This window comes from Pimephales promelas, chromosome 2, assembly GCF_988280905.1.
Source record: "Pimephales promelas chromosome 2, fPimPro1.hap1.1, whole genome shotgun sequence".
NCBI classification, from domain to species: Eukaryota; Metazoa; Chordata; class Actinopteri; order Cypriniformes; family Leuciscidae; genus Pimephales; species Pimephales promelas.
Window position 1 is genome coordinate 42,581,208 of NC_142770.1, and position 21,824 is coordinate 42,603,031.

At 41.7% G+C, this 21,824-nt stretch overlaps 2 protein-coding genes and 1 pseudogene across 2 annotated transcripts in view; 2 read left to right on the forward strand and 1 right to left on the reverse strand.

The window, feature by feature from the left end:
• Positions 1 to 21,824, reverse strand: part of LOC120475645 (NLR family CARD domain-containing protein 3) — a 297,421-nt gene that overhangs the window by 105,509 nt on the left and 170,088 nt on the right. The gene's annotated exons all lie outside the window — the stretch shown is intronic.
• On the forward strand, positions 1,968 to 3,137 carry LOC148997444 (uncharacterized). The gene is made up of 5 exons (XM_089122662.1): positions 1,968 to 1,999; positions 2,067 to 2,111; positions 2,192 to 2,256; positions 2,381 to 2,516; positions 2,607 to 3,137. Exons 1-5 carry the CDS (start codon positions 1,991 to 1,993, stop codon positions 2,871 to 2,873), a joined length of 522 nt encoding a protein of 173 aa, XP_088978788.1. The 5' UTR covers positions 1,968 to 1,990; the 3' UTR covers positions 2,874 to 3,137.
• Positions 18,492 to 20,468, forward strand: LOC148997445 (N-lysine methyltransferase KMT5A-like; annotated as a pseudogene).

The window sequence follows — 21,824 nt, forward strand, 5'->3', positions numbered from 1 at the left end:
GGAAAAGATGTTCACATTGTGGACCTCTATGTGGTTCCCACATGGAAAAACCAAAATGTGGACCCAGTGCATTGTTTGCCTGTACGTTTTGCTATTATACTTATCAACTAATAATAACTCTTTTGGGAACAGGCACAGAAGTTTATTATTATTGAATAATATTTTGTTCCAATACTGTTAGGAAAACTTGAGGTCCAAGGATCTCATACTATTTCCAGCTTGGAGCATCTGCTCTGTGTTGAGTTTTTTTTTTTTTTTTTAATTTTTTTAACTATAATCTTTCTAGCTGTAACGTTTTAAATTCAAAAGCTAGTCCATTCTATTTTCATGGATATTAACAAAATACCCATTGCAGGTTATGGTGGTAGCTAAAAGGGAGATACTTTTCCTTGATTCTCTTCGTCCTGATGGTTTTGGAGATGACAGTTTCAGAACCATATTTAGGTTGAGACAAAAGAGATTAATTTACAAGCCTTGTTCCAGGCATGTTATTTGGTTACAATTTCCAAGGGGAGCCTTGTTTCCAGGCTTCATTCAAATAAAAGCCTCGTTCTCAGGCTTCGTTCACATAAGATCCTTGTTCTCAGGCTTCAATTTAATTTAAAAGCCCCGTTATCAGCATACATAACTGATAATTTAATTACATATTATCTATTTTGTGTTGACACATTGCAGGCACATTGCAAGCTCTATTGACCCAGGAACCTGGACTGAAAAAACAGGAAGAGACCTTGGGGTATGATTTTTTTTTTTTTTTAAAGGATGGAATTGTGTAAAGTTAATTTAAAGGTCTCCTAACATGGGGTTTTTGTTGTTTCCTGGGTTGCCCTAATAATGTTACTATGTTATTTTTTACTATTACAGCCATCGAGATTGATGAATCATGAGAATTTTTAAAGAATTTAGATCTATTCCATCACATAAAATGTTGCCGTGATTAGCATTGAGTGAGCAGAGGACAGTCTGTCAATCGCGAGGATGAAGATCTTATCATTGCAACAGTTTCTGCTCTCTCCAATGCTTTCAGCAATGTAGACACGATGATGTACATACAGTAAGAGCTTCGTTATACAGTGTAACGTGCGTCATTAATTTCATAACAAGTTGTCCAGATAAACTTGCGCTGTGTGGAAAGATTGTTCTTTGATTGCTTTCTGTATAATTTGTTCAGAATTTAAATAAGATTATTTTCATCCTACTAAAAGAAACGATGTGAAGTTGATATTTTAGTCACTGGATTGACTTACTGATGCATAAACAGTATTGAACGATTTTGAGAGAAAGATTAACTTAAGCTTGATCGATTTATTTTCAGATGTTGATCGAGTTGAGGAAACAGTCGCTGGGGAAATGTTTGGACCATACAAAACTTTGGGACGTTGTGTCGGCGCACTTCCAGAGAAAATAAAATTAACCCATTGTTTCTTCAGAGACTCGGATGAAGGAACTTAAAAATACTTTTGTATTCAATTTGTTAATCCGAACACTGATCAACTTCCATGCTTCGCTCGTTTACAAGACATGCAATCTCTCAAGGAAAAACTAAAATCTCAAAGCTATTTCTCTTGGAAAAACTCAAATCACGCCTGCATGTTCGTACTTCCTGTTCCTAGCTCGTTTTCTCAAGGGCGAGCCAAATTCAGAGAAGGGTGGGCAAAGCAGAGAAGGGGGAGGTACCTTTCCCCTGTATGACGCCATAAGGGGGGGATTCAAGATCAGTCCATCAGAGATCTAATTTTCTCACAGGCAGAGAAAGATAGCCAAAACTCTGAAGTCAAAACTCTGACTGAAAATTCTAGACAAAAGGGGACCAAATACAGGCTAGGAGAACTCATATTAATGTTAAAAAACCTCAGAAAGTGAAACTTTCATGTCAGGGGACCTTTAAATGTTTTAACAAACTAGCAGATGTTTTTAAAATGACTATGGATGGACTATCCCTTTTACAGGTTTCTCTTCAGAGTGTTCAGAGAATTCCTGTGGTGTTTACATGTTGATGGTAAGAATAATTCATTAGTCAGAGCTGTTAGATAATAAAGTCTTACAGTGTTATTTGTATTTCACAGTATGCTCTCAGTACCTGCACTTCCTGTCCATTAATATTCACAGAGGTAAGCTGGATTTTCACACAAGTATCCCATTAAACTCATATGTATCTTATATGTATTTTTAATTTTTTTTGTGTTTTTAGGAGGAGGTGCCATTGATTCGCCAGTGGTGGTGCATTCAGCTGATGGAGAGGTTTTGCCTAGAAGGGTATGACATGTTCTACAGTTACAATTTCAGTATCTTGGTTGTATTTAGCCACTTTTAGAAAAGTGACAATAAAAAGGTTGTGTACTAAAACAATAGAGTTCTAACATTAACATGTTTTCCAAAGGCATGGACAAAAATTTGCCTTTTGGACAAATGAAGCATCCCAACTCCTTCAGGGAAACCTTGAGCCTGTCTTTAGGGTGTCAAAATCCACCACCACCACCACGCTCAGCAAAAGAGTTGAAGAGGACATTGATAGGGTAAATTATTTTATTAGTCATATATCAAGCAGTTGCATGCATGCTAGATAAATATATTCATTATTTTGTGCCTTTTATATATATTTACAGCCAATCATTGTAAGAGACCTTCTTACAGCGCGGGACTGGGTATGTAGTCATGGAGACTTATTCCGTGGGAAGGTGACAGAGCCTTCTTTTCTGCAGATGAGTGAAAGTCAAAAAGAAAATGCCCTCAGGAAGGTCCTAGAGGAACGTCCAGACTCAAAGGATGACTTTTTGTTTTTATTCCAGTGTCTACATGACATGGAAACATTTTTATCATCCTGTGCTGATGAACAAGGCCTGAAGGTCAATGCCATGTTTGTTAGTTCATGAGTGTGCAAGAGCGAGTGAGTAGTGAGTGTAAGAGCATGTGTGCATGTGAGTGAGTGAGAGAGCGAGTGTAAGAGTGAGAGCGTGTGAGCATGTGAGAAAGCGAGTGAGAATGTGTGAGAGCGAGCGTGTAAGTGAGTGAGTGTAAGAGAGTGTGTGACAGTGAAAGCGTGTCTGTATGTGAGGGAGGGATGGAGAGAGTGTATGTGTGTGGTGGGGGGTGAAGAGTGAGTGAGTGTGTGTGTGAGAGCAAGTGAGAGGGTGTAATGGGAGGAGAGATGGAGGGAGGGAGGAGAGTTGGATGAAAAAGGATAGAGGGAGGGAGGGATTGATATAGAAGGGAGGGGAGGATGGATGAGGGAGGGATGGATGTATATAGATGTGTGGATGGATGGATGGGTGGATGGATGATTAATGGATGGAGATTGGTATTGATGAATTCATTTATTAATAAATAAATAATGTTATTCTGAGTGTTACTGTGTGTTTTCTGGAGTGCAGACATTTGTTAAAGTGTGCTGAAGTAAGTAGAAAAAACATTTACAATATTAAATATTACGTGGTAATATTATAAATATTACAATATATTATGATATTACCTCTGTAGAGGAGGCTCATCGCACACTACACCCATCAAACTGCCCAAACTTAATACACATCTGTAAAATTGACAACAATAACCATGGGCGAGGCTAGCCCCTTTTTAGGGGTGAAAACCACCCCTAAAACTTGAAGTAAGAAATGTCTTTATTCTAAAAAATTGTGTTCGTCTTTGACGAGGTTAAATTATGTCCAAAACATACTCCGTAGTTTGTGGTTTAAAATGTATATGTTAAGGAAATGAAAACATCCCAGGCCCCGCTTAGCAAATGGTGTCATCCGTTTCTCTTCTATTTCTCTGTACCTGCACTGCTCAGCACGATCGTCATCCGGCGCGAAACACACGCAGAGTGAGAAGAACCCGTAGTGTTATGACAACAAGTTGTTCCAAAGCTGTGTCTCACACTTCTTTTCTTATAGACTGCAGTTGTTCCGATTCCGAAAACATATCATTGAGTTCTGGACTGGAGTCAGTATCCTGAATGGTAGGCTACACTTATAATAAGTGTTTATTTTCGGAATATTTTAGTCCAGCGGGTCGCCGCCGCTGTTGAGTAGCACAGGGCCGCCTGGGTGACTCGTCCAAGTCATAAACAGAGAGAAGTAGCGCCGGTTAGCTAATGTTCTTCTGCAAGATGCAGTTCTGTTGTACATTAACTGCTAGAGCAGTTTAAAAGCAGTTTAGAGCTTTAAAAGAAAAAAAAAACAGATTCAGGTGAGAGACTAGGGACAGACAGTGACCTCTGTCTTCTTGTGTTTTTTTTTTTTTAAGTTTTAAGCTAAAGTAACAGATACTGCAAACCACTTATCTGTTGTTGTATCAAATTACTTATCTCTAGGCAATGGTCCCCTGCTTTTATTTTATTTAGTTTTATTTCAAACCCACAATGGAGAATACAGCTTCTCTTTTGAAATTTGTGATTTAAAAAAGTTTCTAAGCCCAATAATAATAATAATAATAATAATAATAATAATAATAATAAAGCATTAAAATGACACTCCTCTGTGTGCCTTTTGATCATATCTTTAGAATATGTAAATGGTCTCTCCTTAACATTTTTGTGACATGCCAAACTGACCTCAACTCTCCTGCCTACAATTTATGTGTATGATTGTCAGTGCCAAGGGAAAGAGATGGAGATGGAGATGGAGAAGGAGAAAGGGAAAGGGAGAGCATGCAGGAAGTACCAGGTGAGGAAACAAGAACAATAAATTGACATAGTGAATAGTGGCAAGCAAAACAGTAACTTATTGGCATTAAGTAGCATTTACTATATTACATTTACTTTTTGTAACATTATTTTACACCTCATTTTTTCATAATAAAGGAGGAGGAAAACAACAGGGAGAGTCCATAAGGGATGTGAGGGAACTGACTAGAGAAAGAAATTAAGAGACAGAGGGAGTGCGACATAGAGACCAAGCCAATGCAGCAGAGCCAGAAGAGAGCTGTTCAGACTTAGAGGATAAGGACACTGGTCCTAAACAGTTAAAGCTGTCTCATTACCCTCACACTCAGTTTGGCACACAAAAAAGAGCATTTCAAGAACAGTGGTTCAAAAGTTTCAGATGGGTGGAATACTCAGCTAGACAAAATGCTGCTTTCTGCTTTCCTTGTAGGGTATTTGGCAAAAATGTCAGAAAGGATGCACTTGTTAGTGATGGAGTTACTTAGCAAGTTTCAAAAACATGAAACAACACAGTCACATAAGGACAGTATGGTTTGTTGGAACAGTTACAAAGCAAGCCTGTCAAAAGGGAATGTTGTAGAGCAGATAGAGGCAGCAAGTACCACTGAAATTATGGAAAGAAGGCAGTACCTAGAGCGTATTATGGCAGTAACCTGCTTCTTGGGGAAGCAAGGCATAGCATTCAGAGGCCATGATGAAACAGATGAGAGTCACAACAAAGGCAATTTCCTATGGAATGCCAAAGCTGACTAAATTAAAAATAAATAAATACATAAATAAATATACGAAGAAATGTAAAAAAGCAAAAATACATAAATAAATACATAAATAAATATACAAAGAAATGTAAAAAAGTGCATATAAATTAGTATTTATACTTTTATTTCCATATTTATGTATAATTGTATTTTTCCACACATTTATTTATTTATACATTTATTCATTTATTTATTTCAACTTTTATTTATTTCCACATTTATTTCAGTATTTATGTTTTTATGTCTACATTTCTTTATTTTCACATTTATTTATTTCTATATTTATTTATTTCCACATTTCATCATTTCCACATTTATTTATTCCAACATTTCTTTCTCCGTATGTTAATGAGGGGGGCGTGTTTTAACTCAGACATGAGCAATCGATCTCATAGTGGCAGTGCTGAAGCTTTGAGGCCACAGTGACACCTTGTGGAATGTGACCAAACGAAACGCAAGAGCTGTGTGGGCAATATCACATTTTAAGTCGTGTATATCACCCTAACTGTATGTAGGGTAGGCTATATAGGGTTAACACATGAATATGATAGCTGACTGCTTGCTTTTGGCTTTTGATTATTGACGATGAGACTCGCACCCCAGCGCAGGAGAGAAACCAGCGCACATTTCACTGACTCCCACGCAAGCATATTGATCAATGAGTTTGAAACGTCCGCGGTTACATTCGCGTTTCCTAACTTCGTATGCATAACAGGTGACAATTCAAATGCTTAAAACGCAACCCATATTTAGATGCTGCTCTTAGATAGATATTGATTAATTACAAGTCATCAATTTTGAATTATTCTTAAATCAAACAAAAGTGGCTCACTTAAACGCAGTGAGCCACGCATCTCACGCCATGCATTGGAGCACAGAAGCATCCTGCTCATTCAAACAGCACCGGTCGTGCCCGTGGTCGTGGTGATATTTCCCCCTGAAAATTGATTTTATATCAACCCAAACCTTAATAATAGGTAGGCTAGGCTGTACATCATCATGTCAAGTTCTTATATTAATCGATAAACTACTCAGTTATAATAATAATAAGGCACTATGGCTAATATCAGTAAAATCAAATTAACAAAAGTCATTAAAAGTCAAAATCTTAATACAGAATGTATGGCGTGAGAAGCGTGGCTGGCTGCGTTTGATTTTAGAATAATTCAAAATGTAGGCTATGTCTTGTCTTGTGATTAATCAGTATCTGAGTAGCATTGATGGGTTTTGTTTTAAACATTTGAATTGTCATCTGTTATGCATACGAAATTAGGAAACGCGGATGGAAACCGCGTATTGAGTCGTGTTTCAAACTCATTGATCAATATGCTTGCGTGGGAGTCAGTGAACTGTGCGCTGGTGTGCGAGTCTCATCGACAATAAACGCAAGCTATCTGTAATAAAGCTTCAGGAGAATGAGGATCCATTTGCAGTTTTATTATAATCGTCGTTGTACAGTCAAGGTCAATCACCAGCAAACACAACAGTAGAGATAAGGCAACTCGTAATCCAGAAACAGGCATAAGATCAGGGCAGGTGGCAAACTCACATAAACCAGTCCAGTAGAGAATATAGTTCAGGGCAGGCAGCAAAGAATCAAGATGAGAATAAACAGTCCAAAGGTAATCCACGGGAAGACAAGACACAGGAAGAAACGCTCGGCGTTGATCACCAGGGTAGATACAAAACTTCGCAATGAGGGTGAATCTGAGAGCACCTTAAATAGTCCACTAATGAAAGTCAGGTGAGAGGTAATCAGTGCTGGGTATGTGGGAAATGTAGTTCAAATGGTTTTAATATTCAGGAGAGAGTTCCCTCTGGTGGTGAGCAGAAGGAACCGCGGGAGTCTCGTTTGTGACAGAGCCCCCCCCCCTGCGAGCAGCTCCTGACGCGAAGAGGCGAACGACGCCGGGGTCTTCCCCGAGGTCGAGGGGCCGGTTTTTCCGGGTGCATCCTATGGAACTCAGTCATGAGTGTGGGGTCGAGTATGTCCTCTGCATTAACCCAGGATCGCTCCTCTGGTCCGTACCCCTCCCAATCCACCAGATATTGAAGGAGTCTGCCCCGGCGTCTGGAATCAAGTAGATCTCGAACCTGATATGCCTCCTCGCCCTCCACCAAGATGGGTGAGGGGCCCTGGTCACCGATCTGCTTCTCCTGCTCCTCCTCCTCCGCTCTCGGACCACCAGCGGGTTTAAGAAGTGATGTATGAAAAGTGGGAGAGATACGATAATTAGAGGGTAATGCCAAACGAAAGGAAACTGGTGTAATCTGTTTAACAATTTGGAAGGGACCCACATACCTGGGACTGAGTTTCTTGCAAGGAAATCTGAGGCGTAGGTCTCGAGTGGATAACCAGACCCATTGACCTGGAGTATATTCGGGGTTGGGGCGACGGTGACGATTGGCCTGCAACCTCTGTCTCCTGACAGCATGTAGCAAGTGGGTGTGAGCCTGATTCCAGATGTCTTCGCTTCTCTGGAGCCAGTCGTTGACTGAGGGTACCTCGGTAGGTTCCCCTGACCATGGAAATAGGGGAGGTTGGAAGCCCATTACACATTGGAATGGGGTTAGTCCGGTGGAGGGTTTCTGGAGGGAGTTCTGTGCATACTCAGCCCACATGAGGAATCGGCTCCAGTCTGCTTGGTTCTGATGACAATAGGATCTGAGGAACCGGGTGATCTCCTGATTGAGACGTTCTGTTTGACCATTCGATTGTGGGTGATATCCTGAAGTGAGGCTAACGTTGATGTTGAGTTGTTGGAAGAATGCTGACCATACTCTGGATGTGAATTGTGGTCCTCGATCCGACACAATGTCTTCAGGAAGGCCATAAAAGCGAAACACAAAGTTACACATGAGTTCAGCAGTCTCAAATGCTGTAGGCAACTTGGGAAGTGGAATTAAACGACAGGCCTTGGAGAAGCGATCTATGACCATGAGTATTCTGGTATTCCCATTGGACTTGGGGAGATCGGTAATAAAGTCTATGGCAAGATGGGACCATGGTCGGTGAGGAACTGGCAATGGTTGCAGTAGGCCAGATGGTAACTGTCTGAGATGTTTGCTTGTGTTGCAGATGACACATTCATTAATGAATTTTATGGTGTCTGCCCGCAAGGTTGGCCACCAAAAGCTGTTCTGAAGCAGGTGAATAGTGGCAGCAATTCCAGGATGACCGGAGCTGAGTACAGAATGAACTTGGTGTAGCACTTTCTGACAAAGATCCTGAGGTACAAACAGTTTGTCGGGGGGGCATTCGGGAGGAGGGGTCCTTTGTGAATTGGTCTGAGTAAGCTCTGTCATGATGTCCCACTGAACTGGGGCCACAATTAATGACTCTGGAAGAAGAGTCTCCTTGGATTTAATGGGACTCAAACCATCATGTTGGCGTGATAAGGCGTCTGCTTTGGTGTTCTTTGAACCGGGACGATAGGTAACAGTGAAGTCAAATCGTGTAAAGAAGAGAGCCCACCTTGCTTGTCTGGGATTCAGTCTTTTGGCAGATCGTAAGTATTCTAAATTCTTGTGGTCAGTCAGAATCACAAATGGATGTTTAGACCCCTCCAGCCAATGACGCCACTCCTCCATAGCGGCTTTCATGGCCAACAATTCCCGGTTTCCGACGTCATAGTTCTGTTCGGCTGAGTTAAGTTTGCGGGAATAATAGGCGCAAGGATAGAGCTTGGATGGGGATCCGTGGCGTTGAGAAAGGATGGCTCCAATACCCGTATTTGAAGCGTCCACCTCAACTATAAACGGAAGTTCTGGATCAGGATGGTGGAGAATGGGAGCAGATGTGAAACGTGACTTGAGTTCTGCGAAAGCCTCCTGTGCTGTAGTTGACCAGGTGAGGTGTGAAGAACTTCTCTTAGTCATAGAGGTTAAGGGAGATGCTACCGAGCTGAAGTTTCTGATGAAGCGTCGGTAGAAATTAGCAAATCCCAAAAAGCGTTGTAATTCCTTTAAAGTTGTTGGTAGAGGCCAGTCTAGAACGGCTTTGACCTTCTTTTCGTCCATGGCAACACCCTCCTGACTGATGATGTAGCCCAAAAATGATGTGGTAGTCTGGTGAAATTCACACTTCTCTGCTTTGGCGTATAACTGATGATCAATGAGTCGTTGCAATACTGTTCTTACGTGTTGCACATGTTCCTCGTAGGTGTTGGAGTAGATAAGAATATCATCGATGTAAACAATGACCCAACGATTAAGCATGTCCCGAAAGACGTCATTGATGAATGCCTGGAATACGGAAGGACTGTTGGACAGCCCGAAAGGCATAACCAAATATTCGTAGTGACCAGTGCTCGTAGAAAAGGCTGTCTTCCATTCATCACCGTCCCGGATGCGAATAAGATTGTAGGCGTTGCGGAGGTCTAGTTTGGAAAAATACTTGGCATTGCGGAGTTGTTCTAGCGCAGCTGGTACTAGAGGTAGGGGATATCGAAACTTGACAGTGATGTCATTGAGACCCCGGTAGTCGATACAAGGGCGTAGGCCCCCATCTTTCTTCTTAACAAAGAAAAAACCAGAAGCTGCAGGTGACATGGATGCTCTGATGAACCCCTTTGAAAGTTCCTCCTCAATGTAGTTCTTCATGGCTTCTGATTCGGGTTGTGATAGGGGAAAAATTCGACCCTTAGGTGGTGTTGTCCCTGGTAAAAGTTCAATGGAACAGTCGTTTGAGCGGTGAGGAGGAAGTTCCATAGCCTTGGCTTTGCTAAAAGCCTTGACAAGGTCAGAATATTCAATGGGAAGAGTGGGGAAAAGAACAGGTTCGTCCTTTAGTGCAACGCTCTGAATGGAGAGTGAAGAGCTGCCAGTTAAACAGTTGGAGTGACATGACGGGTCCCATTTTATGATTCGACCTTCCTTCCATGAAATGAGGGGATTATGTTGACGTAGCCAGGGGAGTCCAAGAATTACCGGGTTATGAGGTGATGTAATGATGTAGAAACGAATTATCTCAGTGTGAAGGGTCACTGTTTGTAGTTGAAGGTCCACGGTGGTGTGTAGAACCCTTCCATCTCCGATAGGCCGCCCATCTAGTGCTTCCACTGCCAATTGAGAGTTGCAAGAGATTAGTGGGAGTTTTAGTTGTTGAGCAAACTCATGAGACATAAAGTTTCCGGCTGCTCCCGAGTCTAACAGAGCTGCTGTAGAAATATGATGGCCCTCTAGAGACAATATTATAGGTACTTTGATACAAGAACTGGAGTGATGTGCTTGAACACAGGGACTCACCGAAGAGGAGTTCCGAAGAGGTGGTCTTGTAGGACAAGAAGCCCTCAGGTGACCCGGCTGACCGCAATAGAGGCAGAGATGTTGACGTATACGGCGTTCCCGCTCTTCCGGAGTCAGATGAGTATATCCGAGCTGCATGGGTTCAGTTTGAGACTGGGTTTTGTGTGCTGGTTGGTACCGTTCTGAGTGGACGACGTGAACGGATCAGATTGTCAATCTGAATGGTGAGTTCGATGAATTGATTCAGTGTTTTCCCTTCGTCTCGGCAGGCCAGTTCGGATTGCAACTCCAAGTTGAGTCCCTTGCGAAAGAGCAGTTTGAGCGTGCTCTCTACCCAGTCAGTTTGTGCTGCTAAAGTACGAAATGTCAATGCATATTCTGCTGCGGTACTTCTGCCCTGACTCAATGCGAGTAGTTGATCATCAGCTCTCATACCTCCCTCTGGGTGTTCAAATACTTCCCGGAATCGTTGAAGAAAGATTCCAAATGATGGAAAAGCAGTACCATCTTCTCTCCAAACCGCCGTTACCCACTCCAATGCCTTGCCAGTGAGGAGTGAGCATACCAAGGAGATCTTGCTGGCATCTGTGCTATATGTGGCATCGATCGGCTTTTGGGGGTTCTAATAAATAATTTTAAAAAATAAAGAATTTGTGATAGTCGACTACGCCACCCTGACTCAAACAGGGAATATACCCAATATTGCACTAAGCCACACAGGTTCGTGGGTGTCAGGAAGGTCAGAGACGCAAGAACAATCAAATTACAGAAAAAATATTTTATTAGTGTACAAAGTTTAAAAAAACATCACTTCATTCTTTTAAAAACAAAGGCACACATGATATCATTGAAAGAGAACAATTCTCAGGGGCATCAATGATGGCTCCTACAACCCAATCCCCCACCCACAAGGGTGGAAGGACTTCTAGAACCTGGTTTTCTTACCCAAGGCAAACCCAAAAAAAAAAAAACAACCCACCCAGGCTGGGGCTACAGGCGGAAGGACCACTTATAGGCTTTTCCAAAAAGCACGATCTTACTCACACACACACCACACGTCACCGTGCACGTAAATCACACACTGGCACTTCAAAAGTGTCTCCCCACAGCAGCACCACAATGCAGAGGAGGTCCTTCCGCCGAAGCACCTCAGTCCCTGGGGAGAAACAAACAGACAGCTGGGTTTAATACAACCCTAAAAATAAGCAGTAACAGAACATACAAATACTCATGATCAAGGCCACAAAAGACCAGCTGATCTTCAAATTAACAAAAAAAGACACGTAATTAAGCAAAAGAAAAACACACCTAAACAAACGTAACTCACACACACACACACACGAATGAAACTAAATAAATCACAACACGCACGGTGAGCCTAGGGAGAATAACAGAAGTCGAGGCTGTTATAGCACACACACACACACACGCATCCACACCCACGCACAGTAGTGTGCGTCCAACTATCACTCAAATTGTGATACTCAGTCCCTCTAAAAGTAAGCAGAAAGTAGACAGTGGAATCCCGGCAGCGGGCGCGTCGACCAACGCCGAGTCACAGCAATAGAGGAAGCAGCACGAACACTGCAGTTCATCAAGCGGGGCTCAGATTCCTACAAAGTCCAATCACGGCGGACATGGAAAGATAGATCGTGACGGAAACCCGTCCGGATGACGAGAGAGGAGACCCCGCACTTTACAAACACCCTAAAGGGAAGCGAGACGTTACTAGTGTTCTTCTCACTACAATTTTCCGGCTTTCATAAATAATACTTACCACAGGAAGAAAATACTTCATAAACAATTCCCGTAGGCTACTGTTTACCGCGACCATCAATCCCGGCAACCGGCTGGGGTACAGGAAGCAACACATTAATAACTTAGCGACATGATACCGCACGCCATCATAGCACATTACTCTGCACAAAACAGCTTACCTAACGTTGAAGAAGGAGCAGACACCCAATCTGAGCTGGTAGTGAAACGTCGGAAAAAAAACTAGTGGACACACTATAATGCAAAGAAGTGAAGACCCATCAATAGCGTTCTCAACGCATGACTCACATCCACTATCAACACATACCTGCGGCACCAGTTGATGACGAAACAAGGAGGGACGAGTTGTGACGCTCTTTGGTTAAGACATCCCCTGATTAAATACCCCATTCTCTTCCTCTGATAGGACGCCACAACCGTCACTCAATTACATAATTCCATCACATATACATAGCTTGTTGTTGATCAATGAATAATGAACATTGTAGTAGAAATCCCTTACTTTTCATTGGGTTACCATCAAATTTATCAGGAAGAGCCAGACGTGGGTTAACTGTGAATGAAGATGGTGGAGAGGTGTCCACATTCCTGTTCGGTTGAGAAGGTGCAGGGTTTGGAAGAGACATTTGCAAACGCTGCAGTGTCCTGACAAGCTCCTCTGTTACTGTAGTTAAATGGGTTAGCTGATGTTGATGAACGGCGAGTTGATTGGCTTGAGTGGAAATCTCTGTGGATATTTGAGCCAGAACTGCTGGATCGTGTGATGGCGAAGTTTTCTGTAATAAAGCTTCAGGAGAATGAGGATCCATTTGCAGTTTTATTATAATCGTTGTTGTACAGTCAAGGTCAATCACCAGCAAACACAACAGTAGAGATAAGGCAACTCGTAATCCAGAAACAGGCATAAAATCAGGGCAGGCGGCAAACTCACATAAACCAGTCCAGTAGAGAATATAGTTCAGGGCAGGCATCAAAGAATCAAGATGAGAATAAACAGTCCAAAAGTAATCCACGGGAAGACAAGACACAGGAAGAAACGCTCGGAGTTGATCACCAGAGTAGATACAAAACTTCGCAATGAGAGTGAGTCTGAGAGCACCTTAAATAGTCCACTAATGAAAGTCAGGTGAGAGGTAATCAGTGCTGGGTATGTGGGAAATGTAGTTCAAATGGTTTTAATATTCAGGAGAGAGTTCCCTCTGGTGGTGAGCAGAAGGAACCGCGGGAGTCTCGTTTGTGACATATATATATATATTATCGGCGTTAACATGCTGCGTTAACATGAGACTCTTGTCGGGCGATAAAAAAAATATCGCCGCAAGCTATGATGACTTTCACATTGATATTTTAGCGCAGATGTAGTAGAATTGCACTAGGGCCATTTAAAACCAATATATTGAAACGCCTGTTTATCCAGTCATTAGGAAAATATCAGTCTATGCATTTTATATTTAATATGAGGGAAATACACATCCGTAAAAGGGGTCGCACACCGAACGAGAAGAGAAGCGCCACGTCTAGGGGGCTGTTTACACCTGCACTCTTAAAATGGATGTGTTAAAAACAACACAACCTGTGTTATATCTTAACACACCTGTGTGTCTAGTTAAGGACAACACATTTTGTGTTACTTTTAACTCAACCAGTGTGTTATTGTTCTTAACACAGGGAGTGTGATTTCACTAAGTTTGCACTTTGAATTAGATTAAAATGTAGCAACTGGCAAAATATTGTGTGTAAATAAGTTTTATTTACACTGGTGCACTCTTATAAAATGATTTTGTAAATAACACAACCTGTAAAAAGAGATGTTAAAAATGACACATGCTGTGTAGATTTTAACACATGTAGTGTGTGTGCTTAGGGACAACACATTTTGTGTCAAATTTAACACACAACCTGTGTCGTTTCTTTACACATCTCTCTGTTTATAAGGATTACACATTTTGTGTTACGTTTAACACAACTAATGTGTTAGACAGCAGCAGTGTGTTGTTGAAACCTTTTACACACTAATGTGTTATAGTAACACAACTTGTGTCAGATATGCGTCACATGTGACTGTAGTCGGAGAGTATTTGCCAGAGTTACTTCCCGTGTGCTTACAAAAGTGTTTGGATGAACACTGACACGTATTGGTAACTTGTGTTTATGTAGTCCAGTGATGTTTAATAGAGTTTGTTTGAACATTTGGATGTTTTAAACATCATTAATCTACATAGACAAGCTCTTATTGAGAATTAACAGAGGTTTGATGTTTCATTTCAGTTTTATTTCAAGTCACCAGAATCGTGATTAATGGCTCCTTTATTTGGGCTCTTGACCCTTTACTCTTGTTTTAGTGTTTCTCTGGCTGCTGTAACTGTATTTTTATCAAATATATCTGTTATGGTGACACTGAGGAACGTCGGCACAATCTTCTCACCCTCAATGGCATTTGCCTGCAGGAAGTATTCAAAGCGCTCCGTGTATGAGCTCCTTTGTTACACATTTTCGTCAAACTGTCCGATATTTCCAATAATGCCAGCCATAGCGTCTTTCGAGCTCTCCGTCTTTCGGGCGTCCCAGTCAGCTGTTTTCTGCACTTCACTATATTTATATGCGGCAATTCAAACACGCAGAGGTTCTTTCAAAACATCCTCGTCGCCACTTTGTCGTGTCTTTGCCTTTTTATAAAGACAGAGGACAATAAAGAAGAGTCATAGACATGAATTCAGGAACAGAACACTTGCATGTCTTTAATGCTCACATTCATATCACTTTGTTTGCCGCACATCACCACGTCATCATCACATGACTTCATTCAACACTTATGTCTTAAAGTGACAACGCTTTATACATAACAGGAACCAGTACAAAAACAGTGACAGGTACAGGGGCAGTGTCCAGGGCTGGGTAGGCAATCATATTAGGAAAATAAATCAATCAGATATTTACATATAGGTTAAAATGCCAATAATTCCACATACTAGATAATAACCTGACTGAAGCACAGATTGAATTAGAAAATGTTTTATTCTTAGTCATATTTATAACTGAAGTTCTTCTCATGCATATGTAGCTGCACATCAGTAAGCAGAGGCAGGGTCCATCACAGGGGAAGCTAAGCCAGGGAGCCAAGCTAAGAAAGTAAGGAAGTAAGGACACACACACACACACACACACACACACACACACACGCACGCACGCACACACACACACACACACACACACACACACACATCTCTATTTTATGGGACTGCATTGTTGTTTTTGAGTATATGAGTATTTGTAACTATTTTATCCCTCCAACTGACTGTGCACATGACATGCTGGTAGTTAGCAGTATACTGTGACTTGTGTGTTCGAGATTAGGTTTTGCTGACCTGGTTGTGTTCAGTGCAGTGATGACTTGCTTATACAACCTGAGGAGGCAGGTGTCATCCTAAAGTTTCTTGAAGGTTTTTAGCATAATCTGATTCTCTTTATACCATAAAAAACACTATTAGAATTAAAATAACTGCAAAAAATCCTTCTGCTCGTGCACCAAGGGTACTCGCGTATAAAGGCTTCTCCATCTTAAAGTCCCGGGCTAAATTTCAGTCCCAGTATGGCCCTGGCACTAACGTTATACCAGAGTCACGTTAGAAGAAGAAAAATCAATGAATAAATAGGCTTATATAAACCTGGACCGTAATAAATATGTTAGCAACAGTAGTTTATTTCAGCTATTTGTAATATCATGCCTATCCAGACATCACCAGTCACGTTTAATGAGCGCATTGCTTGGCTCAATACAGTTGGTTATATACTGTAGGTTAACCTAAGAACTTATTGTGTGTGCAGAGTTGTTACTGTTAGCGCTATATTATATAATTAAATTTATGCCATTTAATGCCATTTTTATGCCATTTCAAAGCAGCATTATAGAAAATGTACATGTCTCTATTACAATTTAGTCCGATCTATAATATAAATATACTTTTCAACTTGAATGACGTTGTATCGTTTGATTTATATTATGATGTTTCTTCTCTTGTATACTCTGTTTGATTAACACACTGGAAGCAATATTGACATGACATGGGTGCCCCCCCACACCCTGAGTTTGGAGCTCCAAGTGGGCGTGGTTTCCGAGATACACCCAGTCAAAGTCTCATCTTTGACTGGGCATTAAATCCCACGTGGAGCTGTCCAGTGCTGAAAGGGACAACACACTCCAGACTGTTAAGAGGAAGAAGATTATCTCACAGATTGCAGCACTTAGGGACACTAACCCAGCGGTTTCCTTGGTAAGCACCCTGGACTTGATTCCAGAAATTGAGGATCCTGATGTGCCCTTAAACGAGGACGAGGAAGAGTGCAGCAACCCTGACTGCAAAGAGAGGGTGGAAACGTTGCGGCTTGAGAACAGCAACCTAAATCAAAGTGTTGACACGCTGACCACTGCCCTGCGCGACATTACCGTCTGTTGAAGAAGAGGTCAGCATCCAAGGGTGCGGGAAGATTGAGCAAGGCAACCAGGAGGCTCATCTCCTCTCTCGGGTCTGGAGGTGACCCTTCTGCCCACCGTGCCCGGGCCATCCAGTGATGTAGAGCCCTCCACCAGCCAGCAGCCACCCAGCTTTCAGGAGCCGGAGAGCCCCCAGATCATGGGGTGACACTGAGTGAGTGCACTTGCATTGTTTTAACTGGGTGTTTCCTGAAATGTCATTGCCACACTGCAGAAAAAACTTTTTTTTACTTAGTATTTGGGTCCTGTTTCCAGTCCAAATATCTAAAAAGTCTTAAATGAAGATGGGAAATAAATCAAAACTAAGCGAATTGGAAATAATACAAAAATAATATTGTTTTTGTTTGAATTAAAATTATTTTTCTTGTTCCATTAGCAGATGATTTTGATTTTTTAAGCAAAAACTTATAAGAAAAGCTTTTTTTGCATTGCAGTACAACCCCGGCATTAGAATGTATAATTTAAAGTAAGTCACTAATTAATACCAATCACTGCTCTGTGTCTTACTTGAAAATATACTAGATATCAGAATGTATAATGTAAAGTAAGTCATTTTTCTTTGTGCACAGATAACATCACAGAAGAGTTTCGGCTCAACCAATTAGGGCCAGACCCATCATCTAAACATACTGATGATGTAAATGCCAAAATGTATAGAATTAATCAATTCTTAACACACATGAGTGAGGGTAAGACGAGACTGAGCACCCTGATCTTCCTGAACGAGACGAGCAGGATTCATGCGTAAGTCATTTTCTTATTATGTGCCTCTTTTAATGCTGTTTTTTTTAAAAAGATGAGTGTTCATAGAGGGTGTTTGTTGTTTGTTTGTTTGTGTGCAGGTGGGTCGCCTCCCTGCGCAAGGCCCACAAAAAGGAAACAACAATTGAGTATTATGTGCAGAACGTGTCTCAGTTCTTGAATTACGTATGTGAAACTCCTCCCCCTTCCTGTCGACTGTCAAAGACAGTGCTGATTGGTCTGCGCCGGGAGATGATGAGCATCAGAAAGTCACTGAAGAGAAAGGTTGCCATGCACCGGACTGCGGTAAAGACTGTTAAAGAACAAAAGGTGCTTAGCAAAGCCTCCCTATTGAAATGTCTGAGCCAGGCCAAGCAGGCCATCCCCAAAATATTGAGGACGTTTTTTTCACCCATTTAACTCATTGTACTGACAGAGAATAAGAAATGTGCAACATGAACACTGAGATTGTGGTCTGTGTTGTTTATCCACAAGTTTCCGAGGGGCGCTCCTGTAAAAAATAAAGTGGGTGAAACTTCCGGTGAGGCGGCGGAAGTAGCATTCCAATGGTATTTTGTGTGTTAGTTAGCGAAGAGGCTAGCTGTTTTTCGGAGAATTATTTTACAATTTAAAGACGCAAATCTTTATGAGAGATGTCGTTACGGAGTTACAACATGTGCTGTTCGTGGTTGTATGTATAACCGGACTAAACTAATTCAGTGGCTTAAACGTGATTGTTTTGAACATAAGCTGAAAACGAAATCAGAGTGATCCTGCCAGAGCCCGTCTCTGATCCTGCCAACGACTGTAGTTTCCATCACCTCCCAAACCAAGCTATTACTGTGAAGCGATATTGGTCTTCAGACACGCGCAGTGTCCACAAACTGTGGAAGCCTTACTGGTAAGTTCATCTATTTTAATGAGTTTATACTTGTGATATACTGTATTATTTGCACAAGTATGCATTAGTAAGTCTAACATTTTCAATGTTTTCCAGGACGAAGAATGGGTCAACAGAACCGTGCTGGGTGAAAGGGTTGTGGTTGCCCTACAGGGGGATAAAGCCTCAAAAATGCAGATCGCCATCACTAAAGAGGAGCAAGCTGTAAGTTTTCACATGATGCAAACAGTAGATTTCTTACCACCAGTGTTTTACATTTATTAACTTGTTTTTTTGTTTTTGTAGTTCTTGGAGCTGTACTTTTGTAAGATCAGGCCTGAGAACCTACAGCCTCAAAAATACTGCAAAAGTTTTTCCGTTTCATCGGACGGCGAGGCAGTCCAGTGTGTCTCTCACGACATTAACCGTCTCCATGAATTGTGAGTACCTACACAGATTCATGTGCATGTGTGTAAATGGATCCACATTTTGTCAGTATCACACCACAATTAATATTTCGTTTTTCATTGTCTTTCTTCAGGTATAAGATGGCCCCTTTCACCAGCCAGTGTGTGCGGAGGGCAGTTGAGGCGGCTGGCAAAGACCTCCCAGCGCAACAAAAGGGGGCACTTCTCAATTACATGGCCCCCAGCTCTGGTTTTGTCAATCCTCAGGATGTTGTGGATGCAGCTCTGCTACTGGAATCATTGGCCAGGTATGTCTCTTTAACCAACCAGGACATAACTCATCACAAACTATTTGCACTGCAGATTAGCAAGTTTTCATTCATTTTTTTTTTCGTGTTATAAACCTTGTATTTCACACTTAAACAGCGAGTCTGAGACATCATTGGCTACGAGTGAAGCTGCTGGAGGATCTCGGAGAGACTTTGGCTCATTCTTGGAAAGATTTCCGGTTTCGCTGGATGGTCTGCCGCCATCTAAAAAGCTAAGGATGGAGTCCGGCTTTCCAGAAGACCATGCCTTCAGTGATAAGTGGAGGGCCAATCAGTACGCACAGGGAGAGAAATATCTGCTGTGTAAGTCTCCGAATCCATCAAAAAAGCATTTACACACATTGACTCTAAACAAACTAGGTCATTTATTTACAGTGATAAGTGAATCACATGAGTAAAGTTATTTCATTCTGCCTTTCAGCTTACTTCACACTCCGCAAGCCGACTGCAGCGAAGGTGGCGAGGTTAATTGCACGGGAGGGCTGGACGGTGAACTGCCCAAGGCCGGACAACATTGAGCGGCAGTGGAGACCAGCCCCAAAGAAAAAGGTGGAAGAGGACGAATTTATCATTCGCTGTGTCACCGAGCAAACCTGGACAGGCCTTGTCATAAAAAAATTTGGTGCAGAGGAAGGTCTAGGTAAGACAACCTTTCATTTGTCTTCTAAGGGCAGAGGAACAATAATGTAAAATGTACATTTCAGCAGCCATAAACTACATGTAATACTTTTTCATTAACTCAAAAATGTTATGTTCTCGTTGCATAGGAGTCGTCGCAACCCGACCATTCTGCAAGGATGACATAGTCTGTGATTACCATGGGAAGGTAGTCACAGCTGAAGAGGGGAGGGCCATTGTGCAGAGCCAGCTTGACGAGCCTGGTTATGTCTTTTTTTTTTAAAGATGGACAAAAGGATCTCAGCATTGATGCCCAGACCTTCCCCTGTGGGTGCCACCCTCATATGAACACTTTTGGACGAAGTATTAATCATTCATCTAAGATGCCCAACATCAAGCCGTTTCATTGTAAGATGAAAATAAATGAGGAGGACAAGGATGTCATTATGTTTAAAGCATTAAATGACATCAGTGTAGGCACCCAGCTCAAATTTGATTATGGTGTTAAGAGAAGATCTTACCGGGGAGAGGGCCTTCGCCTTGAATGGCTTGATGAATAGGCCAGTTACAATGGTGGTTTTATGTTTTGATTTTTTTTTTTTTAGCAGTATCTTTTTTTGTACATTTTTTAAATTAACTATTTAAATCATTTTATTTTTTACTTGTATAAGTTTTTTTTTTCCATATTTAAGTTTATAGTAAATAGTTTTGAACATTTATATATATTTTTTTCTAATTCATAATAAAATTTGTTATAAAAAAAGTTGTCAAGTTTAATTATTGTCCGTGTCAAATAGGTTACAGATGGGATGCTTTTTTTGACTTAGAAATGTTTTATGCTTACAGCATTGATGGATACTATATATTTAATTCTTTTTAATAAATTAAGCAGAAAAGCTTACTAAAACTTACCTATTGTAAATAAACAACATGTGAGCTCCTGAGAGCAAGGGTGCAGTTTGAATGGGCATGAATCCTGGAGGGACAGGGCCTCCAGGAGCAATCAAAGCCCAGCCAGGGAGCAATCTGTCTGGGGATAAAAACCTAATTCCAAAGTGTTGCAGTGTTTGCATGACGTGGTCCTGGCTGGATTTGAACCCATGCTCTCGCGAGCAAAGGGCCCAAACGAAAAAGAAGTACACGCTGACCACTACATCACAGAACATGTGAGCTCCAGAGAGCAAGGGTGCACTTTGGATGGGCATGAATCCTGGAGGGACAGGGCCTCCAGGAGCAATCAAAGCCCAGCCAAGGTGGACTCTGGCTGGGATAAATCATGGAGGGACACTGGGCCGCTGGGTCCCCGAATTATAGCCGTTCAAAGTTCGGTGCCCACCTGCAACTTATTTGACAGGGCGCTGGTATAGCCGTGCGTGGACATTGCATTAAAAGGTCCTATTCCATAATTACAGTGGATATATGTGGTCAAAACTACTGTGCACCACACAGGGGACACCATGTAACACACTGATGCACAGTACAGACAGTAATTATGCACAATTTGCATAATATTCAACTGTCCACAGACAGCCTACAGGCGCTCTCGACTTAGAAATTTTTAGCGGGTGAATGTCACGATCCACACACAGGAAACAGGGATTAAATCCAAGAGCAGTTGTTTATTTAAAGGGTAATCCAAAATCGTAAACCAGTCCAAGCAAGGGTCATAATCCAAAGGCAATCCAACATATACAGGAAACCAAAAACAAGACTCAAAGAAACCAGGACCTCAGAAGTGGCGTGATAATTGAAAGGACTCCATGGCACACACTGAACAGACAGGGTATATATACACACAGGGAATGACAATGATAATGGTGAATTGGCAGAGTGCAATGATCAGTGATGAGGAACAGCTGAGTGCAATGATAAAACAAGGATCGTGGGAAATGTAGTTCCAGAAGTGAATGACACAG

Excerpts from the sequence above, each read along its gene's own strand:
- LOC148997444 (XM_089122662.1), top strand. Across the intron at positions 2,257-2,380 it reads GAGAGGTTTTGCCTAGAAGG|GCATGGACAAAAATTTGCCT; the intron begins GTATGACATGTT and ends TGTTTTCCAAAG. Across the intron at positions 2,517-2,606 it reads TTGAAGAGGACATTGATAGG|CCAATCATTGTAAGAGACCT; the intron begins GTAAATTATTTT and ends ATATATTTACAG.